The sequence below is a fragment of the Microtus oregoni genome, unplaced genomic scaffold (genome assembly GCF_018167655.1).
Source record: "Microtus oregoni isolate MIOR12 unplaced genomic scaffold, Mior012 000064F_ref0000363, whole genome shotgun sequence".
Taxonomy (NCBI): Eukaryota; Metazoa; Chordata; class Mammalia; order Rodentia; family Cricetidae; genus Microtus; species Microtus oregoni.
The window spans coordinates 783,988-803,934 of NW_024543874.1; the positions used below are offsets into that span (position 1 = coordinate 783,988).

At 46.8% G+C, this 19,947-nt stretch overlaps 1 protein-coding gene across 3 annotated transcripts in view; it reads right to left on the bottom strand.

The window, feature by feature from the left end:
• The window catches only part of Snx10 (sorting nexin 10), a 68,032-nt gene extending 54,973 nt beyond the window's left edge, over positions 1–13,059 (bottom strand). The window contains exons 1-2 of one of the 3 annotated variants that reach the window (XM_041640756.1): positions 12,904–13,059; positions 10,837–10,980 (exon numbers count right to left, since the gene is read on the bottom strand). Coding sequence is in view for 1 of the 3 variants with exons in the window: in XM_041640753.1 (XP_041496687.1) it covers positions 5,398–5,402 (5 nt within the window). In the remaining 2 variants the exon portion in view is untranslated. Of the gene's footprint in view, positions 1–5,397; positions 5,468–10,836; positions 10,981–12,903 lie in introns of those variants that run through there. The other 2 variants (XM_041640754.1, XM_041640753.1) reach the window with 2 other exon arrangements.
• Between the last annotated feature and the right edge of the window lie 6,888 nt (positions 13,060–19,947).

Consider the following 19,947-nt stretch of genomic DNA (forward strand, 5'->3'; position numbering starts at 1 on the left):
CAGGCTTATTTTTTTTTAATTTATTTATTTATTAAGGATTTCTGCCTCCTCCCCGCCACCGCCTCCCATTTCCCTCCCCCTCCCCAGATCAAGTCCCCCTCCCTCATCTGCTCGAAGAGCAATCAGGGTTCCCTGACCTGTGGGAAGTCCAAGGACGGCCCACCTCTATCCAGGTCTAGTAAGGTGAACATCCAAACTGCCTAGGCTCCCACAAGGCCAGTACATGCAGTAGGATCAAAAACCCACTGCCATTGTTCTTGAGTTATCAATAGTCCTCATTGTCCGCTATGTTCAGCGAGTCCGGTTTTATCCCAGGCTTTTTCAGACCCAGGCCAGCTGGCCTTGGTGAGTTCCCGATAGAACATCCCCATTGTCTCAGTGTGTGGGTGCACCCCTCACGGTCCTGAGTTCCTTGCTCGTGCTCCCTCTCCTTCTGCTCCTGATTTGGACCTTGAGATTTCTGTCCGGTGCTCCAATGCCTCACCTCCATTCTTTTTTTTTTTTTTAAAGATTTATTTATTTATTATGTGTACAGTATTCTTCCTACATATATCCTATAGGCCAGTAGAGGGCATCAGATCTAATTAAAGATGGTTGTGAGCCACCATGTGGTTGCTGGGAATTGAACTCAGGACCTTTGGAAGAGCAGGCAATGCTCTTAACCTCTGAGCCATCTCTCCAGCCCCTCACCTCCATTCTTAACTGAGCTCGGGGCTCTCTGATCACTCCAACATGTTGGACACATGGAGAGACCAAGTGTGCAAATTTGTGCAAGAATAAAGGCTCTTTGGTTTTACATACGGGACTTGGTCTACTCATTGGTTTTAGGCCGACTCTGGGATCTGGGCATGACACCCAGAAGATAGCTCTTAGCTGTGTGAGCCCTGTAAGCCACACCCCTCAGAGTTCCCCCAACAGTGTCTACCTCTTAAGGCCTCCGCATACACAACAGGCCATTTCCACTGACCATCTCACTGCTCAACCAATAGCCTCATTCGCTTCCTATTTCTTTGATAACCCCGCCCCCATCTCCGTTACCCCATTCACCACAATGGCTGCTTCCTATCCTTCAGCTAGGCCTCTCTACCTCCTCAGAGAGGCAAAGCACCACTTTCTTTAACCTTATCTGTCTTGCAGTTGGTATTGTTTTAACCATTAATTTGTTTCTGTGTTTATCATCTGCCATCTCAAAAGTCCCCAAAGGCCAGAGTCCTTGCCCAAATCATTTATGCTTTAAAACCCAGCATTCACTTAGCACGGTGCCTGGCAGAGAGTCAGTACTCAATAAATATTGGGTACATTAAACTTGATTGAATGAGTTCCATAAAATTCTTGCCATTTCTGCATCATCAAGTTTCCATCCCAATTGCCTGGGATGGAAAGGTAGGCATAGGAACAGTAGCCTCTCATGCCTACCTGCCTCGCTCCACCATGCTTAGCCCTTCATCACTGGAGGAAAGAAAGCATTTCCCCAGCACCGGCTATAGCGAAAGTGCTCAAGAACACACTGCTTTCACTGTCCCCTAGCTCTTGATTCCACTGGACTGCGGAGGATGAGCTGGGGAATAACACTAATGGTGACCTTTCACCACTAAAGATTCAAAAGCTCACAAACCCCTACCTTTCCTAGGGGATCGAGAGAAGGCTACCGGTAGAGAGCTGTGCTGGTTTGAATGAGAATGGTCCCCTATTAGGCTCAAATATTTGCAGGCTTTGTCCCTAAACAAAAAACTATGTGGAAGGATTAAGAGGTGTGGCCTCGGAGTAAGAAAGGCTTTGTTGAGGGAGGTGTGTCACTGGGGGTGGGATCTGAGGTTTCAAAAGCCCAAAGCAGACCCAATCTCCCCTCCCCCCCTTTTTTCCTCCCTCTCTCCCTGCTATCTGCAGATCAGGATAAAGTACTTCTCCAGCACCCTGCCTGCCTGTGTTCTATCATGCTCCTTGCCATGAGGATAACAGATCAACCCCCAGAAACTGTAAGCCAGGCCCCAATTTCTTTCCTAAGAGTTTCCTAAATCATGGTGTCTCTTCACAGGAATAGAACCCTAGCTAAGGCAATGGGAAGGAGGGACATTTTCCTCAAGGCTCTAATCCTTTTGAAAAGTGTTCATATTCCTGTAAACAGCCCCTTCCCCATGGTCCTGTATGTAACTCATCAAGTAGAAGAGGGACTGGTTTAGAAAGAGAAAGGAGACCAGCAGGACGGGACAAGGGACAGTCGTGGGGGAGAATATGATCAAAATGCATTAGATACTGAGCCCTTTCATCATTCATTGTTCATGTACGTTAACAAGACAATTTTTAAAAAGGCAAAAGTGGGTGGCTGAAGATGTATCTCAGTTAGTAGGGAACCTCCCAGCATGTAAGAAGGCCTGAGTTTGATCCCTAGCACCACAGGAATGGGGGCAGTACCTGTCGATAATCTCCACTGTAGAAGCAGGAAGGTCAGAAATGTTGAGGTCATCTTAAGCTATGTAATGAGTTCACAGCCAGCCTGGGCTACAAGGGTATCGAAAACAGAAAGGAAGGCAGGCAGGCTGGTCGGCCAGCTGAGCATCACAATACACACCCTTAATATCAGCGCTTGGGAGGCAGGGATGGGAAGATCTCTGGGAGTTCTAGGCCAGTCTGATCTAAATAACAAGTTCAAGGACAGTCAAGGCTACTTAGAGAAACTCTATTTCAAAACAAAAGATGGGTGAAGGGATGGCCCAGCAGTTAAGAACACTGGCTGCTCTTTTAGAGGACCCCAGTTCAGTTCCCAGCATCCACATGGTGACTCACAATGGCCTGTAATTCCAGTCCCACGGGATCTGGCCTTGGTAGACACTGCATGCATGTAGTACCCAGACATACAAACAGAAAAAAAAAATCCATATACATCACATAAAATAATTTTTTAAATTGCGCTTTTCTAGGACTGGAGAGATGGCTCAGAGGTTAAAAGCACTGATTGTTCTTCCAGAGGTCCCGAGTTCAATTTCCAGCAACCACATGATGGCTCACACCATCTGTAATGAAATCTGGTGCCCTCTCTGGCCTGCAGACATACATATAAACAGAACACTGTAAGCAAAATAAATAAATAAATCTTAAAAAAAAATATAGAAAAAAAATCACACTTTTCTACTTAAAAAAAAAGAAAAGAAAAGAAAAAGAGGGTGGATTGGATGGAGGGAAAAGAAAAACTGAGCTAGACATGGTGGTCCATGCTTGTAATCTGAGCATTTAGGAGGCAGAGGCAGGAGATCAGTTCAAGTTGAAGGTCAGACTGGTCTCAAAAGTAGATGGAAAAAAAAAAAAAAGAAAGGAAAGAAAAGGTTGGGCTAGAAGTGTAGCTCAGTGGTAGAATACTTGCCTAGAATGGCAAGGCCCTAGGTTTAACACCCAGCACAATAAATAACTAAATAATACAATTTTGAAACAATCAAAACCTAATGTTTACTATCAGACACTGTTTGAAGCCTATAACATGAACTATCATTTTGGATTTCCAAGCTACACATCATTTTTACCCTAATGTTTAAACTAAAGAACTGGTCAAACCGGGCGATGGTGGCGCACGCCTTTAATTCCAGCACTCGGGAGGCAGAGGCAGGCGGATCTCTGTGAGTTCGAGCCCAGCCTGGTCTACAGAGCTAGTTCCAGGACAGGCTCCAAAGCCACAGAAAAACCCTGTCTCGAAAAACCAAAAAAAAAAAAAAGAACTGGTCATTGGAGTAAGTGAAGAAGCCAGAACGGCCAGATAGATTCAGAAAAACCCCTTGCTCTTACCACACTGGAACCCTAACAGCGTGCCTACCCTTGATCTTCACAAATAAACGCTTAAAGTCAAGCACAGTTGAGCACACCAAGAACCATAGCATTTGGGGACAGCCTAGGCTACCCAGAGAAACTCTACCAAAAAGGAAAAGGAAGAAAAGATTGAGATAAGGGGAGGGGAGGAAAGGGAGTAGGGAAGAGGAAAGGGGCAGGGAAGCTTAAGAGACAGACAGCCAGGAGCAGTGGTGGTGCTCGTCTTTAATCCCAGCACTCTGGACGCAGAGGCAGTCGGATCTCTTTGAGTTCGAGACCAACCTGGTCTACAAAAGCTAGTTCCAGGACAGGCTCCAAAGCTACAGAGAAACTGTCTCAAAAAAAAAAAAAAAAAAATTGCCAACCCAAACACTGGGTTGTTACTAAGTATTCACATGCTCCAGGATGTGAAGTAGGCCAAGTTCTGCCCACGTGTGAATGTGGAAAAGCCAGCATCGGAATGTGACCTGCTGAGGATCATTCGCTATGAATGGGCCCCAAGGATAACTTGAGGACGAGTCAACCCACTGGCTAATCACCGAGATTTGTCACCTGTATGACGTCACCTGTTCTAAGGCCTACAGGTGCTGAGGCACAGATTGAAACAGGTCACTTGTGAAGCAAAGCTCATCGTGCCAAAAGATGGAGCGCTGGTGACAGGGCTACCGGAAGGAGGAGTGTGGCGGGAGAGGACTCCAAGAGAAGGCAGAGGCCAGTGGAGCTCTGTGAGTTCAAGGTCAGCCTGGTCTACACACTCGTTCAAGGACAGCCAGGACTACATTAATAGAAAGACCCTGGGTTTTTTGGTTTTTTGTTTTTTTTTTTGGTTTTGTTTTTAAAAAGGCTGGGGGTGGGGGGCAGCACACACATGAGCCACATAACTAGGTCTTGATACTGGAAGAGGACAAGCAGGAAAAACAGGACCGACCTGAGGCTCTTAAAACACAAGGCAGCTGGCAAGATGGCATAGAGAGTAAAGGCACCCCCACTGGCCATGAGAGCCTGGTGACCTGAGTTTAATCCAGAATCCACACAAGGGTGGAAGGAGAGAAGAGACTCCACAAAGTTGTTCCAACCTATGGCACTGGAAGATACTGGAGTTTTATCCAGTTACAGGGCAGAGGCCCAGGTCTGACACTCCCATAGCCAAATTCAATGCTTACGTCCTTACATAACCTGCAGACACCTGCACACACACACCTCTATAACTGGCTCCCAACTGGTTTTCTGGTTTGAGTTTGGGTCCTGGTTGGCTGTTGTGGAATAATCTTTTTGTACACTGTTAAGTGTGTCTTTGCCAAGAAGCCTTCTGACTGGTTTAATAAAGAGCTGAATAGCCAATAGCTAAGTGGAGAGAGGTTAGGTGGGACTTCTGGCCAGAGAGGAAGAGGAGATTAATCTAGGTACGGGAGAGATGCCAGAGGAAACAGAAAGTCATGAGGCAAAACACAGACTAATATAAATGAGTTAATTTAAGTTATAAGAGCCAGTGGGTCAAAACTAAACTATAGGCCGAATTTTCATAATTAATAACAAGTCTCTCTGTCATGATTTGGGGGCTGGCGGTCCAAAAGAGCCTACTAGAGCTGGCTGCAAACTCACCACATAGGCAAGGATGTCCTTGAACTCCATCAAGTGCCAGGATTACAGGTGTGGGATGTTGAGTCCAACGTCAACACAACACGTAGCTTCAGCTCACACAGGCATGCTGTAATACTTCGTGGCAAATTCAGGCTCTGCTTTCCCTACGTCTTCTGCTCTGTTTTGCTGGGAGCCTAAAACCACCCTAAGAAATAAAGACCACTGGGACAGGGAAGTAGAGCTGCACCTAGGAGGAGTTAAGGGGAGGAGTTGGGGACAAAAAAAATAATAATAATAGGGGCTGGAGAGATGGCTCAGTGGTTAAGAGCATTGTCTCGTCTTCCAAAGGTCCTGAGTTCAATTCCCAGCAACCACATGGTGGCTCACAACCATCTGTAATGAGGTCTGGTGCCCTCTTCAGGCATGCACGCAGACAGAATATTGTATGCATAATAAATAAACAAATAAATTAAAAATAATAATAATAATAAACAACTTTTACAGAAGGGAATAAAGGTCACTTCGCAACAGGAAGAACCTGGACAGAGGCAGGATGGAAAGGGGGAGTCGGATGACTCACAGACCAATGACTGGATGGAGGCCAGTGTCACAGGCAGGATGAGGAAGCTGCAGAGGGGGTCAGAATGAAGGCTAACCCCGAAAACAAGCTAGCTCAATGTAGGACATCGGCCATTCCTGATTGGGGCTAAGACTGGGAAGGGTACAGGTATGAGGGTTAGCGAAAGCTCCACCCAAAGTTCTGCTCTCACGGGGAGACCATCTCCTGGAAAAGGGGAAGGTGGGGTTGGGTGTGGTGGCTTGGCACCTGTGACCTGTGGCCAGCTCTTGGAAAGCTAAGGAAGGGTTCCTCAAATCCAAGGGCAGTTTGGATAAAAGAGTGAGTTCCAGGATATCCTGAGCTACTGACGGAGGCACTGCCTCAAAGTCACAAGACGGAAACAAAAACTAGAGGGATTGCAACACCACCTTTTTATACTGGCCACGGATGCCAGAACGGGTGCCGGGTCGGTTCAGTGGCCTGTGGGACCAAGAACAATCAGGAATTACATGTGACCTACTTAATCAAATTCAAACCAGCCAAAAGAATAGTGCTCCAAATGAAGTGACAAGCAAGGAGGAGGGGCTGCCTGGTGAGCAAGGCGATCCCTGTGAGCAAGCCAGGGGCACAGCGAGGGGGGCGGGTAAAGGTATTCACTGACAAACTGATGGGAGATACCTTCGCTTTCTGCCCCTGCAAGGCCAAGGGAAATCGTTTAATACCTCTGGGCCTCAGTTTCCTTACCTATAAAACAGTCCCACTGTGCACTTCACGGATCTGCTGCTGTAAAGGGCCAGCGAGAAAATATGGAGTCTGGGGCCTGGCACCCACTATCCTGGCTCCGTCCAGTGTTCACTGGGTCCTTTAAAACTAATTTTAATTTTCCTTCAGATATCCTCCATGCCAGATATCAATGTTTATGGGACAGAATGTTTTCTAACTCCACGTTCTGTGGTTCACTGGCAAGTGTGAAACACAGTCGTGGCCATGACCTCCAAGAGCCAGATCACTAACTCTTAGACATCCAAGGCCTGGATCTGAAGCCGAAGGTAAGGCACTGAAATTCCTTCTAGAAGGAGGTGAAATGCCAAAGTTATTATTCTTAACTCCTTTTTTGACGGAAACTCTGAAGTAACCCAGGGGTATCTGAAACGTGTCTGTTCTCAAAACAGAGGCCACAGTTTTTCAGGTTTCCACCATCGCTCAACCATCAGAGAACTAAGGGAGGGACGCCCAGAACCCTGATTCAGATCATAACCCTGATTTCCTGGCATACAGAATGTAGTCATGGGTAGGATAGGGTCTGATCAGTGCTAGGCAAATGGATGAGAGGCTATGAGCTAGTTATTCCCTCTGAGACCCCCATTCCAACCTTCACGGACAGCAGGATTGGCGTGTCTGCCCCACCTCCTCCCGTGCTATTCCACCACCTGCTCTGCCAGGAAGCCTCATTATTGAATCACAGTGCTGTACAGAACTCCTGGCAGGGCTGTGTCTGTGACTTCAAGGAGTATGAGTTCCCCACACACAAAGCCCTGTTCTGCCCTGTACATTAACCATGTAAGATTGTACTCACAGAAGAAACAGGAACCGGGGGACAGCAAGACGGCTCTGTGGATGAGGAACTTGGTAAACTTGATAAGGAAGTTGATTGATAAACATCGTACCTGCAGCCTGAATTCAATCTCTGAACTACAGTGTGGAAGGAGAGAACTCTCATAAATTGTCCCCTCTGACCCTAACACTTGTTTTATACGGCACACATGCATACACAAATAAGCACACACGCACAGCGTGACGCACACGCCATGCCTTAGTTACATTCCTACTGGCCGAGGCAATTTATAAAAGAAGTGTTCAGGGGCTGAAGAGATGGCTCAGCGGTGTAAAGTACTTGTTCATCCAGGGGACTCAGGTTCAACTATCAGAACCCACAGGGTGGCTCACAACTAACGCTCTGTAACTCCAATTTCAGGAGATCCCACCCTCTTCTTCTGGCCTCCAAAGACACCAGGCACACGTGCAGTGGACACATATACATGCAGACAAAACATCCATACACACAGAAAACAAAAATAAATAAATCCTTAAAAAAAAAGTAAGCTCTTAATTAGGCTTATGGTTTCAGAGGTTTACAGTCCACGATGACAGAGCAAAGGAATACTGGAGAGCTCACATCTTGATCCACAACCACCAGGCAGAGAGAAAGAGCACTGGGAAACACAGGAGTCTTTAGAAACCTCCAAGCCCACCTCTTCCTACAAAGCCATACCTCCCAATCCTTTCCAAACAGTTCCACCAATAGGAGACCAAATATTAAAATACACATGCCAAGAGGGGCCATTCTCATTCAAACCGCCACATGCCTTTACATACACATAAGAAAGGAAGGAAGGAAGGAAGGGAGGGAGGGAGGGAGGGAGGGAGGGAGAGAGGAAGGAAGAAAGCTTAAAAAATGAGAGAGCAACTAGGCAGTGTCAACAGTAACAGAACAAAGGTTCTGGAGCACAGGGGACCTGAGCTACATACATAGGTGGTGCCTCCTTTAACCTAATATAGCCAACTGGCTGATAAGCCCTAGAGTAGGGTTAGGCGTCTCCATCAGTGAGGCAGGAGCTAAGCTTGCTTCACTTAAGAGTTCAGAACTGAGAACTGGGGATGGCAAATGCGCCAGCATTTGCCCAGCAGGCTCCGGGAGGCCCTGAGCGCCAATCCCAGGACAGAAGGGAAGTCTCTGGCTTACCAATGATTTGTGAACCCATAGAAAAAAAAAACAAACCCCACTTGTACAGTCTCTGTACCAGCTTCAGAGAAGGAAAAAAATCCCAGGTCTCGCCGTGGGCCTCCTAAGCCCTGAGACCCAGAAATCTGCTTCTTTCCATGATTCTTAAGGATAAAATGTCCAAGAGGGCCAACAAGATAGTACAGCAGATAACATCACTTGCCACCAAGCCCAAAGACCTGAAATCAGTCTCTGGGACCCACACAGTGAAAAAGAACAAACCTCAACAAGCTGTCCTCTGACCTCCACACCTGCATGACACACATGCACACATAGGTAACATAAACACACACACAAATAAATAATCGTTCTTTAAAAAATTTTTTTTTAACATTTGAAAACCACAGATCCGGGGAGACAGTGTAGACAAGAAGATGCATTGGAAGGGTCTGAGGGAAGTTGGGGATCAGGCCAGAACGGAGCACAAGAGGCCCGAGAAGCAGAGGGTGGCTGAGGGGCCTAAGAAAGATGACTGCGTGAGATCGCTGCACGCGCTAAGTGAAAACGCCAGTGTGGTCAGGGCCAGGCCAACCATGGGAGGCACACGCAAATAGAGAAAAATCCCAAGAAGGGGACCAAGAAGGGGACCCAGGAACCTTGTAGCCCATGGGAGACAGGGACCATATGCTTGAATGTCAGGCTCCATACTGTTTCTCAGCAGCCTGGACTGTCCTCACATACGCTCCCCATTGCTAGTACGAACTTGAGGGGTCTGTCTCTATTCTCTGGTGCTCCCCCTTGGCTCCTTCATTTTTCCATCCCCTAATCAAAACGGGCTCCAGACGTCCTTTCTTTCCATTGTGAATGGATCCTTTTTTTTTTTTTTTTTGGTTTTTTTCGAGACAGGGTTTCTCTGTAGTTTTGGAGCCTGTCCTGGAACTAGCTCTTGTAGACCAGGCTGGTCTCGAACTCAGAGATCCGCCTGCCTCTGCCTCCCGAGTGCTGGGATTAAAGGCGTGCGCCACCACCGCCCGGCGAATGGATCCATTTTCATTTGTGACTTAAGACCTAGGATTGGGGACCTTCACAATCTAAAGAGATGTATTTAGTGCACAGCGCTGCAGGTGCACACTCGGTGTGAGCAGCAGCTGTGCCCTGCGGAAGTCCTCGAAGTGCAAGAGCATGCACAAAATAAGGACATCGCATGGCAGACAGGACACCAAAGCTCAGTGCAGAGGTCAGCCCCAGGCTTTATCACAGTTTTCTCAAAGGAGATTTAATTCAGGATCCTGGGAGAAGTTTCTTTGATTCCCTTTTAAGGGCAGAGCCCCCAGTAACCTCAGGACTTCCACGGGGGTCCACCTCTTGCAAGTTTTCCAACCTGTCATGGGTTCACACTGGGGACAAACCCTTGATCTCTTGGGGGACAAGCAACAGCCGTGATACAGTAAACTGACTCAATACTAATCAAATCTAGTACGAATATTCCAACTGATTCCAAAAGCAGCACCTAAGCCGAGCCTGTTCCTTGAAGGTAGTGGGGGCAGAACTGGGTAAGAAACGGAATTCTTTGTACATGCGGGTGTTTTGGTTATTGAGGGAATCATTAACTCGGTATTCAACAATGTTATCAAAATAAAATTCACCTCATATAACTATCAACAAAACAAAACAAAAAAATTACCTTTCATATCTTCCTAATGGATTCAGGGATTGGGCATGGAGGCACACAACTATAATCACAGCACTAGGGAGGGCGAAATAGGAGGATCAGGAGTTCAAAGCCCGTCTCAGCTATATCAAATTTACAAAAAGGATTTAGGGAGGCCACTGAAATGGCTCCATGGTAAAGGTGTCTGCTGCCAAGCCTGGAGGCCAGAGTTCATTCCCCAGAATCCTCATGATGGAAAGAGAAGTAGCTCCTGAGCTTGTCCTCTGATTTCCATTTAAGTACGGGGGCATGTGTAAACCCACATATGAATACACACACACAAATATATAAACAAACAAATGCATAATTAAAACATACAAAATATGAAAAGCAAAGATGCAGGATGCCGGGCACACACCTGTGACCCCAACACTTGGAAAGCAGGTACAGGAGGACCAAGTGTTCAAAGCCTCAGCTACAGACTGGGTTTAAAGCCAGCCCTAAACCACAGGAGACAGAGGCTCACACCTGTTACTTGAGAGTTCAAGGTCATCCTCAAATACAGTGATAGTAGCTCCTGTGTGTTACCGCAGCTCTGTGGAGGATCCAGTTCAAGGTCATCCTCTGCTTTGCTGCAAGTCATACACCAGTCTGGGCTGCCTGAGACACTGGCTAAAAAATTAAAAATTAAAAAATAGGGTCAGTCATAGTGATAACTTTAATCTCAGCACTCAGGAGGCTGAGGCTGCAGATCTCTGAGTTCAAGGTCAGCCTGATCTACCTCCTGGGTTCCAGGACAGCGGTTTTGTTATTTTTGAGACAAGGACTCAAAGGTTAAGGATAGCCTCAAACTCCTGATCCTCTTGCTTGCACCTCCCAAGTGTTGGGATGACAGATGTGCACCACCATGCCCGACTCTGCCAACAACAACTTAACTAGCAAACACGCGTACCAAGATTTCAGCTCAAAAGGGTCTGTAACCAGAAGATGTAGCCAAGGCACATATATATAGCCTCTAGTTGGGGCAAGGTCAATAGCCTACATGTTAACTCATACCTGTTAAATAACTAAGAAAAAGACCTTTGGTGATTACAGCCCTAAAATCTGGGGGTCTTTCCAGGAGTTCCCAACATCTTAGCCAATCCCTTCCTCTGCTATTCACAACAAAAGCCAACGTAGGCGGGGACCCTGTTCTCAGACACTTCTCTGCCTTTCACAAGTGGTTGTTACACCACAGCCCTAAACTAAAAGAGGAAAGAGAAACCAGTTCCCCCCATGGCTTAACTCAAAATGAAAGGCGTGCTGCCATGTCAGGGCTGAAAAAGCAGATCAAGAGTGCTCTTAAGTGTGTGTGGGGGGGGGGGGTCACTGTAGCGGAGCAGAGAGGCAGCTCTTTTGTAGACAGCAACTGCGGTGCTTTCAAGACACCAATCTCTGAAGGTCTTCCCATAAGTGAAATAAAAGAAGGTGGGTAACAGTCTAGAGCAGAGGAAATCGAAGTACGATTGCCAAAAGACAGCAACCCCACCCCACCACCACCATAGGCACGCCTCCTGGAGGGCAGTGCCAGCCAGCCCCTCAGTTTCTGGAACTAAGAATGCACTGACAGAAGAAACCCGGATGCATGGTCAGTTAACTAGAAGTGGCTGCTGATGAGGTCTTTGACATCTTCACATGGTCATAGTCACTTCTAAAGGTATCTACGTTTACATTGGTCTGTCAGTCAATCTCAACTCTACTACCCCTTTGGAAATAAATAAGCGGGGATTGAGGAGCAACACAGTGACAAGGTGCTTGCTAATATGCTCAAGACCGTGGGCTCCATCCCCAGGACCAGAAGAGAAGAAGACAGCTAGGGGCTGGTTGAGTGAAACCGGAATGACTGTCCGGGTTGTATGTGTGTCTGAGGGACAGGAATCACGCGAAGTCATGCAGATCCCTCAACCTCACTAGAGATAACTGTTGCCAGGACACTTAGCCTCCCCCTCCTGAAAAGCCCCTCAAAACTGCGCCAATGGTTGGAGGAGACTCCTAACGCCCCCAACCCCCTCCGGCCACTCCCACAAGCCCGCTGCCAGGAGAAGAGGGGTTTTCATACACCCCTCCAACGAGTGCCTTCTGCTCCCCCCTCTCGGACCTTGGTTTCACCTGTCGCAAACTGAAAGGGTTGATGGAGATCACGTCAACACCCCCCGCCCTCTACTCCCAATTTCTAATCCATCGCTCTCCACGCGCCTGTGCCTTGCGGAAACAGACATCCCGTGACCATCCCCTTAACAATCCTTGTAATTTTAGGAAAGTGTGATGTGTCCAGAACCGATAAACAGGCTGTTGCTTCCCCGTGCCATCAAACCCGATCAACAACGTGGGTTCATACGCGGCCTTTTCCATCAATCCCACAATCCCGTAAAGAAGAAGAGGGGGTAATTAAAAAAAAACATCCTCGCCCCTCCCAGGCTCTAAAGTCGAAGGCGCCTGGCCTAGAATGCAGGCAGGGAATAATAAAAACCGCCCGCGCCAGCATCTTCCCTGTCCCAGGGCGGGCTGAGCAGGTGCCCGCCACCCGGCTCCCTCCCCGAGGCTTGGCTTACTCACTCGCGGTCCTGGGCGGCGGCGCCGGGCCGGGGAAAACCGCGGAGTTTGCTGACTCAAGGCGCGGTGGCGGCGGCGGCGAGCGCCCAGGAGCGCACACGAGGAGCGCAGCCCCGCGTCCAGCGCACGCAGCGCCCGCCCCGCCCTGCGCGCCCGCTGCCTCCGCCCCGCGCCACTGCCAGCCTCCCACTGAAACGTGGGAACAGCCACCTAGCTAGTGGGTCTTTCTCTGCTGAGTGAGGGACGGGGGAGGTTGGGAACAGACGCACATGACTCGGTGTTCACAGCGGAATCTCGATGGAGGGCATGAGACTGGTATAAAAATATTAACTTCTCTGGCAGGGCGATGGTGGCACACGCCTTTAATCCCAGCACTCGGGAGGCAGAGGCAGGCGGATCTCTGTGAGTTCGAGACCAGCCTGGTCTACAAGAGCTAGTTCCAGAACAGGCTCCAAAGCCACAGAGAAACCCTGTCTCCAAAAAAAAAAAGAAAATTAACTTCTCTGTAATTTCTTTTTTTTAAAAAAAATCTTTTTTTCCATGAACTATGAGGGGAAACCTATGAAATCTGCCAAAAGTATACACATTTCCTAAATACCATCTTGAACTGGATTTCACCCACCTGTGTGCATAGACTACCTCAATCTTCCAGAATGGGAAGAGAAGATGGCTCAGCTCTAAGAGCCCTTTTTTGTTGTTTTGTTTCTCAAGACAGAGTTTCTCTTTGGGGCCTGTCCTGGAACTAGCTCTAGTAGACCAGGCTGGCCTTGAAAGCACAAAGATTAAAGACCTGCACCACCACCACCCGGCATAAATAAACGAATCTTAAAATTAATCAAAGTATGCTTTTCTCTAATTCAACACTATGATAACTGTATCATTTTTCTGGGTTAAGAATAATAATTTACAATCCGAATCCAGGGAACTGTTACAGTCACCTTTTAAAGGCTGTGACATTTTTGTTATACCATCACTGAAAGCTGGTAAAAAATCTGTATTCTGTTGTAGTTTGTAGTTTAGAAACACTGAGCTGGGCATCTGGGCATGGTGGCACACACATTTAATCCCAGCACTCAGAGGCAGATAAATGTCTGTGAGTTCAAGGTCATCCTTATCTATGTGGATTCCTGGACAGCCAGGGCTAGATAAAGAGACCTGGACTCAAGAAATAAAAGCACAAAGAAGCCCTGTCTGGGCCTGGAGAGGCAGTGTGGATGGCATGTGCTTTTCTTTCAGAGGATGCAAAAGTTCCTTTTGCAACACCTACAGAGGTGACGCCAGCTCCAGGAGAGCTGATGCTTCCCTCTGGCCTTCTTGAACACACACACACACACACACACACACAAAATACATGTCTTTAAATAAAGCTTGCTGATACAATCCCATGAAAATGTTCTTAAGAAAAAAAATACAAAAACTTTACTGTGAGAGCTTTTAGTCCTGGAGACTGAGAATTAAGTCTGTGGTATTTATGCAGTTCAAGCCCATGATGTCAATGTACTGTCTTAAGGGATTTGGGCACATTTCAAATCTATGTTCAAGTAATGTTTACAATAATGCATCCTAGTAGGATAGTCATTTGCCTTGTACTAAAAGTTTTCATCTAAATAGCTGATTTTAAGTTACACTATATTAGTAAACAGTATTGGAGGACAACAGAAATTCTTTTGAGACAGGGGCCTCACTCTACAGCTCTGGTTGTCCTAGAACTCACTTTGCAGACCAAGGATGACCTCATGCTTACAGAGATCCACCTGCCTCTGCCTCCAAAGGGCTGTGGTTAAAGGGGTGCACCCCTATGCCTATCTGACAACAGAATTGAAGATTTAGAACATTTCTGAGTTTAGTGTGTGGCATGGTGAGTGAGTGCTGAAGCATTCTTGTAGCATACAGGAGGCGGAGGCAAGGGGATCACAAGGAGTTTGAGACCAGTTTGGGCTAAATGTTGTTTTAGGTATTAACTTCTGTCTTAGTTAACTTTTCTATTGCTGTGATAAGACACCATGGCAACTTATAGAAGAAGAGTTTATTGGGGATTACAGTTCAAAACATCAGGGTGAGGAGAAGGGCAGCAGACACAGGCAGGCATGGCGCTGGAACAGGAGCTGAGAGCTACAACCGGAAGACAGAGGGAGCTAAATAGGGATGTTGTCAGCTTTTTTTTGTTTTGTTTTGTTTTGTTTTGTTTTTGTTTTTCAAGACAAGGTTTCTCTGTGGTTTTGGAGCCTGTCCTGGAACTAGCTCTTGTAGACCAGGCTGGCCTCGAACTCACAGAGATCCGCCTGCCTCTGCCTCCCGAGTGCTGGGATTGCCCGCCTTGTTGTCAGCTTTTGAAACCTCAAAAACCACTCCCAGTTGACGTACCTCCTCCCAAAAGGCCGCACCTTCTAATCTTTCCCAAACAGTTCCACCCACTGGAAACCAAACATTCAAATACTTGCAAGCCTATGAAGACCATTCTCACTTGCAAACTAAGATATCAAGTTACATACACAAAGATAAGTAAAATAATTTTTTTTTTTGATTTTCGAGACAGAGTTTCTTTGTGGCTTTGGAGCCTGTCCTGGAACTAGCTCTGTAGACCAGGCTGGTCTCGAACTCACAGAGATCCGCCTGCCTCTGCCTCCCAAGTGCTGGGATTAAAGGCGTGCGCCACCACCGCCCGGCAGTAAAATAAAATTTAAATATAAGGAATCATGCTGTTAAACCTGTGACTTAATAACTAAAATTTGGGGGCTGGAGAGATGGAGCAGTGGTTAAGAGCACTGACTGCTCTTCAGAGGATCCGGGTTCAATTCCCAGCACCCACATGGCAGTTCACAACTGTCTGAAGATCTAGTTGCAGGGGATCTGACACCTTCACACCAATGCACATAAAGTTAAATAAACCCTAAAAAAAATAAAGAATAGAAATAGAAAAACTAAAATTTGCCTGGGCAGTGGTGGCGCACGCCTTTAATCCCAGCACTCGGGAGGCAGAGGCAGGCAGATCTCTGGTGAGTTCGAGGCCAGCCTGGTCTACAAGAGCTAGTTCCAGGACAGGAACCAAAAGCTACGGAGAAACCCTGTCCCGGAAAACAAAAAAAAAAACCCTAAAATGTATGGGGTTAGAGAGATGGCTCAAGACTTAAGAGGACTTGCCACTTGTCCAGAGGACCCAAGTTTGTTTTCTAGCACACACTGTGGGAAGACCACAAAAGCCTATAACTCCACCTTCCAGGGATCCAGTGCCTTCTTCCGGTTTCTTCAGATACCCACACAAGTAACATATACATTATATTAATAATATAGTGTTTTCTGTGCACAAAAAGTACTCTGGCATCAAGAAACAATCATCATTAGCACATTTTCTCTGTGTGCATTGCAGCAAGCTGGGGACACACAGTATCTTTACAGCTGTGGTGATGCGTTACTGTCTCCACTCTGTACTTGTTTCCTTCTTGTATGTGTGTAGCTACAGCACTGTGAGCCTTCACTCTGCTGTTTACCCACCCAAACCACCCAGAAGGTAACTGTTAGGGGAATCAAAACCTGTCTTCCCACTACTTACTTTAGGATCACAGCAAATTAACTTAAGCTTTTTAGATTTGTTTTTCCTTTTGAAAGGGATGTGGTAATAATGGCAGTAGTACCAGCTTCATGTCACGGTTGCGGGGGTCAATGAAAGAACGTAGGTACAGCCCTTAGAACTGTGCTGGGCACATAACTGTTTCATACATTCTCGTTGTTGTGTTTTTTATTCTCTATGTGATTTCTGTAGCTGGGGCCAGGGTGGGGGGATACATGTTTGAGCACATACATGTGGAGACCAGAGGACAACCTCGGGTGGTGTACTAGTCAGGGTTCTCTAATGGAATAGAACTGATAGAATTTACATGTGAATTCCTAGGCTGAGTTCCAGGATGTCATCCAGTAGTCCACCAATGGCTGCCTCCTAACAGAAAAGCCAGGAACCCAGTAGCTGTTCCTTCCCTAGAGGTATATGTTTCAGCAGTCCCCATCGGGTGTTAGAGTCCTGGAGGATTCCCAGAGAGCTGCTGTGTTAGTGAAGGTTACCATGGCTGTGATGAAACACCATGACCAAGGCAGCTTATCAAAGAAAGAATTTAATTGGGGGCTTGCGAACAGTTTCATAGGGCTACTTCGTAACCCCGCGGCAGAGATGGTGGAGGTGACAGAAGACTGGCATGGTGCTGATGCCTAGCCAAGAGCTCACAACTGATCTGCAGGCAGAGAAACCTTGCCTGGTGTGGGCTTCTGGAACCTCAAAACCCTCCTCCCCCAATAACACACCTCCTCCAGCAAGGTCACACCTCCTAACCCTTCCTAAACAGTCTGCCAGCTGGGAAGCAAATATTCAAATACATGAGTCTAGGATGACGGGGAGGGCATTCCCATTTAAACCACCACAGCTGCTGGCCTTCACTATATGTTGGAATCTCAAAGAAGTTAGTTTTAATACAGGTAGAAATGGCTCCATAGTGGGATAGCTGAATTTGCCAGCAAGAGTGAGGACAAGTAGGCAAAACCAAAGGTTCCTTCTGTGTCCTTTTATGTAGACACACCTTAAATCCCAGTACCCAGGAAGCAGAGGCAGATCGATCTCTGTGTGTTCGAGGCCAGCTTGGTCTACAGAACTAGTTCCAGAACAGCTAGGGCTGTTACACAGAGAAACCATGTCGCCATGTCTCGAAAAACCAAAAAAAAAAAAAAAAAAAGGAAGGAGAAAAGGGAGGGAGAAAGGAAGGAAGAGAGGAAAGGAGGGAGGGAGGGAGAGAGAGAGAGAAAGAGAGAGAGAGAAGAAAGGAAAGAAAGAAAGAAAGGAAAAAAGAAGAAAGGAAAGAAAGAAAGAAAGAAAGAAAGAAGAAAGAGAAGAAAGAAAGAAAGAAAGAAAGAAAGAAAGAAAGAAAGACCCTCACAAGTTCGCACAGTTGGCTGGGTTTTAGTTGTTTCCAGATGTACTCAAATTGACAGCCCAGATAGCCATCATAGAGAGGTGTCATTCCTCAAGAGCCACCCACTGTTTTCTTTGTTTCTTTTTTGAAGCAGGGTCCCCCAATCCTCTAGAACTTGGCCAATAGGCTAGGCAGTCTGGTCAGTGAGCCTCAGGCATCCACCTGTCTCCCCAGCACTGGGATTACAAGTGTAAGCCACAATGCACAGCTTTTATCTATGTGGGCTCTGGGAGTCAGCTCAGTCTTCATGCTTGTAAGGCAAGCATTTTATCAGCTGAGCTATTTCCCTGAGGTCTCAGCACATAGTCCAAGCTTACCAGGCTCACTAAGTATTCCAGGCTGGTCTTCAACTTCAACAGAAGGGGTCCTCCTGCCTCAGCTTCCCAAATGCTGGAATATCAGCTGGAATTACACAATGCTCAGGTTGTTTTATCTTTAGTATAAAGATATGTCTTTAAAAATCAGAACACAGGGCCTGGGAAATAGCTCAGCTAATAAAGTGCTTGCCTTGCGAGCATGAAGACTGAGCTGACTCCCAGAGCCCACAAAGATCAAAGCTGTGCACTGTGGCTGACACTTGTAATCCCAGTGCTGGGAGGATTGTGTAAGAGATTACCCTCTAATCTCTCACATCTCCTAGCTAAATGTACTGAGATGTTGAAATAAGAGTGGCGGGGCTGTGTTCCCAGCACCCTGGCCGCCTGCTTGGCTAGCTTATGCCCGAAATAACAACACACACACTGTATTCATTTAAACACTGCTTGGCCCATTTCTATCTAGCCTCTTCTAGGCTAACTCTCGCACCTGGACTAGCCCATTTCTTATCATCTGTGTAGCACCAGTCTTACCCGGAAGATTCTAGCCTACGTCCATCCTGGGTCAGAGCTTCATCGCGTGCATCTTCCCTGGAGCGGGGAGCATGGTGTCTCTCTGAGGCGTCTGCCCCCTAGAGGAGAGCTGTCAAGTCTGTGCTCACTTCCTCTTCCTCCCAGCATTCTGTTCTGTTTACTCCACCCACCTGTGTTCTAACCTATGAGGGCCAGCCAAGCAGTTTGTTTATTACTTAACCAATGAAATCAACAGATTGATATATGACACTCCCACATCACGGAGATACATGACAAAAGGCCATCTCCAATCCGCCTCTCACTGGGTGTTTATTCTCTCTGAAAATTTGCAAAATCCACAAGATAGCAAACAATGAAAATTGACCTGATATTGGCTGGCGTGTGTCTTTGATGCTACCACTGGGGAGGCAGAGGCAGGCAGATATCTATGAGTTCGAGGCCAGCCTGATCTACACAGAGAGTTCTAGACCAGTCAAGGCTACATAGTGAGACCCTATCTCAAAACAAGCTAACAAACCTCATCCCTTCAAAGATTAGGGAGGGTTTGGTGGGACAGACAACACCGCTTCAAGAAAGCTTTGCATTATCAAAATTAAAATTTGTATTTATTTATTCTTATTGTTTGTTTTGCTTTTTTTGAGACAGGGTTTCTCATGTTTCTCAGGTTTCTCAGGTTTTCCCTGGCTGCCCTGGAACTAGCTCTGTAGACCAGGCTGGCCTCAAACTCACAGAGATCCATCTGCCTCTGCCTTCCGAGTGCTGGGATTAAAGGTGTGTGCCACCACTGCCTGGTTCATTTATTTATCCTTTTGAGGGGGCTGGGATAGAGAGCCTGTATCACCACACCCATTCATATTTTTATTTTTTGAGGCTGAGAGTTACTGCAACTGGGCTAATTACTCTAGTCCTGGCCCTGGCTGTTTAGACCAAGGGTGCATTGCAGTGCATAGCCATGTAGAGGCAGTAGAAGCAGTAGTTCCAAGACTCCTGCCAACATACAGTCCACAGTTCAAGGACCAAAACCTACACACATCTGCCTGCCTACAGTCTAAATCATCTCCAGATTTTTTCTTTGGTTTTAGAGGTTTTGTTGTTGTTGTTTTGTTTGTTTTAACCAGCATCAATGCCACGAAAACGTTAGGCTTATGTTATTTGTTGGATAACTATAGAAGTCTGCATGTGTTCAACACAGACTTTATGTGTTTTTAAATTTTGAGTTTTGCCGGGCGATATTGGTGCACCCC